This window comes from Epinephelus fuscoguttatus, linkage group LG10 (assembly GCF_011397635.1).
Source record: "Epinephelus fuscoguttatus linkage group LG10, E.fuscoguttatus.final_Chr_v1".
Classification (NCBI taxonomy): domain Eukaryota; kingdom Metazoa; phylum Chordata; class Actinopteri; order Perciformes; family Serranidae; genus Epinephelus; species Epinephelus fuscoguttatus.
Window position 1 is genome coordinate 679,806 of NC_064761.1, and position 7,274 is coordinate 687,079.

A 7,274-nucleotide genomic window follows, 5' to 3' on the forward strand; every position below is an offset into this window, starting at 1 on the left:
ATAAAAGTTGATGCACATCATTTCCAATCATTGGGCCAAGTTTCAGGTTTCTGGCTCATTCCAGCTCACGGGAATTTGAGCTCAAGCGGCAGACAACAAAAAATAATAATAATAATAATAATAATAATAATAATAAACCTGTACAATTTTAGAAGGGTTCTACCCCTTCGGGGTTAGAACCCTAATAATAATAATAATAACAATAATAAACCAGTACAATCTTAGAAGGGTTCTACCCCTTCGGGGTTAGAACCCTAATAATAATAAACCGGTACAATCTTAGAAGGGTTCTACCCCTTCGGGGTTAGTACCCTAATTATTTAGTAATGCATAGGCTATAAATGTGATTGTTGATTTTTATTGACACATTTCAATACTTTCCACCACTGGGATTTCTTAGGACTTTTGCTATGTTATAACTAACATAATTATGAGTCTAAAACAGTTGAAAGAGTTTCTGTTGCAATTTGTGGGAGGTTGACTCCCTTTTCTCATATGATTGGACTATAAGCAGAGAGAGAGAGAAACAATTATGCAGCCATACATAAGTTTAGAAGTCCAAACAAAATATTAATTGACAAGAAACAATTCTAATCAATTCCATAATTCAAAGTAGATTTTTACTCAACGAAAAATATATAAAGCTTTTCGGGGAGGCTCTCATTCACTGTCCGATGATGACCCATCGGCAGAATCCACACAGGATACATCACTGAGTCCAGACACCTCCCCTCCATCAGACTCTCCCCCATTCATGCTGTTCAGCAGTGCCTGACAGTGAATCTCTTTCTCTTATTCTCCAATTGTCTTCTTGTCTTCTTCTCCTAAACAAATGTGTAATAGCTTGATCATGACTGTTTTCTATGCAGGGTTTCTATGAGAGTTTAATATTTGATCAAAACAAAGTTATAGACAATCAAAACACAGCTGCGGGAAATTTGACCCGTGGGTGGTCCTAGTGCTAAAGGCTGTGAAATAAATTTGATTTCGAATTGGATTATTCTTTTTTGTGTTGTTGATATTTCGCCTTTCAGAGGCTATTTCCACACAGGGGCTGTGTTGCAGTTTACTGAAAACTCCGCGGATTCAGCACCATGGACAGGGCTGACAGTCACTAGATGACAGCTTGTAAGGGTTCCCTAGGTCCTTCTTCATGACAGGTGACGGAGATATGGAATAAAAGTTTTATTGTTTTACCTGTTACATTAGGCCTATCTGCTTTCTCCTCGTTTTTCACTGTTTGTCAATGTTATGGGTTAAACATGTTTCGTCACAAGGGTGTATGTGGACCGAATAATTTCATTTATGATCACCGATAGCCTATTATTTTCTTTTTACCTGTGTTTCGTAGTGATGTTATGTGCTGTGCCGATGCTTCGAAGCGTGCGTCGTGTAATGTTTCCGCGATGAGCATATCGAGGCTTGTATTGTTTCAGACGATTGACGTCATTGATGACGTCCCAAGCCTCGTTGCCCGGCTGTACCACATGACTGGTTCGGGAAGCGGTTCAGATCTTCAGGTTTGCACAGAAGTGACACAGACCATGAATATTACCCCTTTTGTCATTATTATATTATATGACACTACACCACAATACAATTTTTAGCCAAATGATTGGTTTATACACACAGGATGCATTCACAAAACAATAACAGTTTATTGTAGATGTATTTGATACAGTATAGTCATAATATACTCACTAGAACATACACTATATTGATAAAAAAGAATAATATTATTATAATTATTATTATTATTATTAATAGTCATTCCCAACAGCTGTTACTGACACAAAATAATATAATAGTTACATGGTTAAGATCACAGCTGCCCGTTTTACACACTTTGGCCAGCAGGTGGTTTTGTGTGCACATGAAGCCTCAAGAAATGAACCCTTTTCTAAACCAATTTGCTGGAAAGCTTCAATGCTTCATGAGGCTTCATCTCACCATCACTAGTGTTTCGGTCACCTGGGAGGTTACTTAAGGGGAAGTGACGGGGTGAAACGGGGTGGTTTCTGGAGGTCATGTCGGCGTTGGGACAGGTCTGCTTGTCAGCTCAGCTCCTGAAGATTTTTCCATGAGGATTAAATGTTTTTCCCTTGTTCGGCTGGACTGCTGCAAGACTGACCGGCATCTGCTAACGGGACTGATGTGGTGAACATTGGCAAAAATCTTTTTCTTTTGTTTTCCCGCCACGCTCCACCACCTGTTTTTTCCTTCCTCTTTGTGGATTATTGTTTTTTACCTCGGAGTGGACATTTGTTTCTTTTGGTCTTCTGAGGAACTGAGAGAGACTTTGGGGATTGTGGAAGGACATTGGGTTTCTGTTTTATTAAGGGGAATTGTTTGTGGGGTTATTTGTTTTCTGTATCGCTGTGACATGCTGTTAATTGAGCGAATCGTCCAAGCCAGACGCGTTAATTTGAGTTTGATTTAATTTAATTACACTAAAGTTGTTGAGTTAAACTAACCATACAATTTATTACTGCATTTTGAAAGCATAAGAGTTAGTTTTTTGGGGGGATTCATGTTATATGAGGGGTTTCAGCTTGGCACCGTGAACCTGTGCCTTCCGTGACCTGTAGAAGTAGTGTTGTGACATAAGCCTCAGTTTCTGTTGTTGGCGAATTGTTACAAGCTGATGAATTCGCTGATCAAGACTAGGCAAAACGTTAGTACAGGTGAGATGACAGATGGATGGTTTATCTCTAACAAAGTACTTGTAGACGTGCTGCAAGAAGGATTAATGCTTAATATACATCTGCAGCCACAGGGCATCGCACTGTCAATAGGCTTTATGTGTGGGCAATACCAGGATGTCTTATCCAAATAAGGGCATGTACGTCACATATAGTAGATGGATGTGATTTCCCGTCGATGAGATAAACGCCACAGTCCGTGCCGGCGCAGTGAGGGAGAAATGCACAGACTGCTTCATGTTGGAAGTGCTGTGGTCGGAATAACGGGCAGTTGGACTACTGGGTATGAAATCTGACGGTAGGAATAATGGTATTAAAATGGTCGGATTAATGGGCAGTCAACATTATGGGACTAAAAGGATAAAACTCGCCATAGACCTGCATGGTCGGATTAGCGGGTAGTCGGACCTATGGGAGGTCGGACAAACGCCTGGTCCCCATCCCTCCATTGGCAGCTACTGCTGAGCTTAAAAAGTGTATGGATAAAATACTGAAGGTGGACCCTCAACCTACAATTGAGGTACTATACTTGGGGAAACTGGACATAGATTTGACAAGATTTGGGGACAAACATATTTATAGAATAATGTTGATTGCAAGCAAAAAAGGGATTACCAGATAATGGATGAAGAATGAGGTACCTAAGGCTGAGGACTGGGTTGAGGTAATACACAATATATATATGTGATGGAAAAGTTAACTTTCTCTGTGAGACTGGAGGTGGACAGATTTAAAAGAATTTGGGAAAACTGGATCAAGAACATAAAAACTAGGTCAGACTTTATGAGATGTACATCGGGGAAAAAAAACCTAGTTCATAGCTACAGAAGTTGAAATGTTTTGTTTCCTTTTATTTAATTTTATTCTACTATATTCGCTACACTGGTAACATGGTAAAACTATGTTAGTTTAACTGGCCAAAATGTATGGTAGAATGTTAACTACTATGTTCTGGGCATAATTTTATTTGTGTATATGAATAGTTACAGTTATTCTTTATTTTGATTCAAAGTAAAAGACTGAGGGTGTCATGTTTAATTGAAAGATAATGCATTTGAGAAAAAAAAAGCTGTGTACCAGTTGTATGCAGAATGTATGTTAAAATGTTCAATAAAAAGAAATGTAAAAAAAAAAAAAAAACTTAAAGATGTTATATAACTTTATTTGTTGCTTATTACTCGTGTATGTTTTGTTTATTTATGTTACAACACATGATTTAAAGTCAAGTGTTCAGGAGGTTTAATGAAGAGATGGTTGCACTATGTGAGTTGTAGAATTATTATCTATACTATACACTAAAGTCAGGATATCGCACTCTGATGCTCACTTTGCACCATCTTTTTACAATCTGTCTCCTGTGAGTCCTCCAACTTTCTGGACATGCAAAACTAAAATGCTGGAGTACCCCTTTAAATGCTGTCTCTTTTCAAATGTGAACACAAATCAGACTTCTGTAATCCTACATCTCTTTATTTAATTACTGACTCTGCTGTTAGAACTTCAACTGACCAGTTCATACTGTTTGAAAAACCCTGTGTTTTCTTTACCTCTGCCCTGCTAGCAGATGTAAGACTAACTCCTCATCCTCAGCCAGAGAGAGACCAGTGTCCAGGGCTGCATGCTCATTATTCTGCTGCCTCGCTTTCTTCCTCTTCCCTGCTGTGAGCACATCCTCTTCCTCATCACTGCTTTCACTGCTATGCTGCCGTTTGTCTGACGTTATCATTTCCTCCTCCTCCTCCGACGAGTGCAGTTTGTCAGGATCTGGCAGGGTGCTAGGGTCAAATTCGTCTTCACTGTGATTGGCTATGTACGCCACCACCTCGTCCTCCGTGTCCTCGTCCGATTTCTGTCCGGGCCGCTTGCTGGCCTCCCTCCTGGCTGCCTTTGCCTTCAGCCTCCTCTCCCTGTGTTTGGCTTTCACTTTGCGACTATACTCCTGCTTGTCAAACTCCTGGTCCTCATGTCTTAGCCTCTCCCTGGCCTTTTCCACATTGATACCTGAAACATCCTCTTCCTCATCTTCCTCCTCTTTACCAGTCACTGCCCGCTGAACTGGAGGCCACACCTGCAAAGCCTCACCCTCTTCACCGAAAGCCACTTTGGTGTTGACTTGGAAGTTTCTCTTGAGGACCTTTTTGGCTTCTTTGAACTTTGTCTGTTTATCCATTTTCTTTTTGACCACTTCCTTGAGAGTCTCCTCATCGCCCGTCAAATTGAAGACATCTTTTCTTTTGACTGTCAGCAGGTCCAAGTCTCTCAGATCATCATCATCATCATCATCCTCAATGCCATCTGCAACCAAAAGCAGTGTCTTGGACTCATCCATCTCCCCTTCATTCCCGCTTTCCTCATCATCGACTGAATCTTCTGAGTCAGAGCTCTGACTTTCCTCACGGCGATTGTTTCCTTTCAGCTGGGCCTTAAAGCTCCTCACCTCTTCCTCTTCTTTGGACTGCTCCTCCTCTTGCTGTGCTTCTTTCTCTGCTCTCCGTGCCTGAGCTTTACTTAAGAAGCGCACCCTCGGAGCCACAGCAAGACCCAGAGAAACAGCATACTCCTGAATCTGGAGTTTAAAGACATCAAACACCTCTTTGTTCTTCATCAGGTAGACAGAGCGCAGATAGGAAACAAAACACCTCTGAGCTCTCTCCTTCTGCTCATTCTCTTGGGCCAGGAAGGCCTCCAGCTTCTGCTGAACATTCTGCATTTTGTCTGGGTTCACCTGCAATCAATCAGAAAATAGTATGAATTAATACATGTTGCCTACTGCTCTACTGCTGTTGTAAATAACACTCAAATAAATATGTATGTATTGTTTGTGTTGGTATTATGTTGCAAAAATGGCCCTTCAGAGCAATGGACGTTTGTTACTTCTGTGAAGAGACAGAGGACTCAGGAGTGGTGGGTTTGCGATGTGGAAGGTTCGACAGTGAAACAAGGCTATACATATATACACATACACATACATATACACTACCAGTTAAAAGTTTTAGAACACCCCAATTTTTCCAGTGTTTTATTGAAATTCAAGCCATTCAAGTCCAATGAATAGCTTGAAATGGTACAAAGGTAAGTAGTGAACTGCTAGAGGTTAAAAAAAAGGGTAAGGTTACCCAAAACTGAAAAATAATATACATTTCAGAATTATACAAAAAGGCCTTTTTCAGGGAACAAGAAATGGGTTAACAACTTAAAGCCGTTCTGCAGCAATGGAGGTCGATCAAGCCTTGAAAGTTGGTGCTACCAATTCCTACAGGTGTTCCAACTTTTCTTGATTACTTACAACCCCCTCTGTCTGCATAAAAGCAGTGGTGGTACCATACCCTTGTGAGCATCATTTGAACAGTATTGTACTGCAGAAAGTAGTGTGTTACCATAAAAATGGCAAGAAAAAGGCAATTAACAATGGAAGAGAGACAGACCATCATAACACTTAAAAATGTAGGGCTTTCCTACAGAGAAATTGCGAAGAAAGTCAAGGTGTCAGTGAGTACAGTTTCCTTCACCATCAAAAGGCACTCAGAAACTGGGAGAAACTCTGACAGGAAGAGGTCTGGCAGACCCAAAGCCACAACAGAATCAGAAGACAAGTTTCTGAGAGTCAACAGCTTGTGTGATAGGCGGCTCACAGGACAACAGCTTCAAGCACAGCTTAATAGTGGTCGTAGTAAGCAAGTCTCAGTTTCAAGAGAAGACTTCAAGTTGCAGGTTTGAACGGTCGAGTTGCAGCAAGAAAGCCATTGCTAAGACATCAGAATAAGAAGAAGAGGCTTGCCTGGGCCATGAAACACCACCAATGGACTACTGAAGACTGGAAGAAGGTGTTACAGACTGATGAATCAAAGTTTGAAATCTTCGGTTCATCACACAGGATTTTTGTACGCTGTCGAGTAGGCGAAAGGATGGTTCCTTAGTGTGTGACATCAACTGTCAAATATGGAGGAGGAAGCGTGATGGTCTGGGGCTGTTTTTCTGGATCCAGGGTCGGTGACTTGTACAGAGTGAGAGGCACCCTGAACCAAAACGGCTACCACAGCATTCTGCAGCGCCATGCAGTACCCTCTGGTATGCGCCTAGTTGGTCAGGGGTTCATCCTACAGCAAGATAATGACCCAAAACATACTTCCAAGCTATGCCAGAACTACCTCAGGAAAAAAGAACAAGATGGTAAGCTTGAAAACATGGAGTGGCCAGCACAGTCTCCAGACTTAAACCCCATCGAGCTGGTTTGGGATGAACTGGACAGAAGAGTGAAAGCAAAGCAACCTACAAGTGCCACACATTTATGGGAACAGAGTTGGGAAGAACTTTCTGCAGAATATTTGATTTCCATTGTAGAAAGAATGCCACGAGTGTGTTCAGCTGTTATATCTGCCAAAGGTGGCTACTTTGATGAGTCAAAAGTTTAGAATACATTTTGGTTTATAAATTGATTCCATGATTTCTTTTTTGACCTCAATTGTTTATTTGTTCTATGCTTTCATTTCAGAGTACAATGAGACATTAAACTGCATAATTTTCAATAAAAAACTGGAAAAATTGGGGTGTTCTAAAACTTTTGACCAGTAG

General features: G+C 40.9%; 1 protein-coding gene across 1 annotated transcript in view; it reads right to left on the minus strand.

Annotated features, from left to right (window-relative positions):
• Nucleotides 1-472: 472 nt before the first annotated feature.
• Nucleotides 473-7,274, minus strand: part of ddx10 (DEAD (Asp-Glu-Ala-Asp) box polypeptide 10) — a 25,668-nt gene continuing 18,866 nt past the window's right edge. The window contains exon 2 of the mRNA XM_049588043.1: nucleotides 473-5,427. Within this exon, the coding sequence (XP_049444000.1) occupies nucleotides 4,246-5,427 (1,182 nt within the window). The 3' untranslated portion in view covers nucleotides 473-4,245. The remainder of the gene's footprint in view (nucleotides 5,428-7,274) is intronic.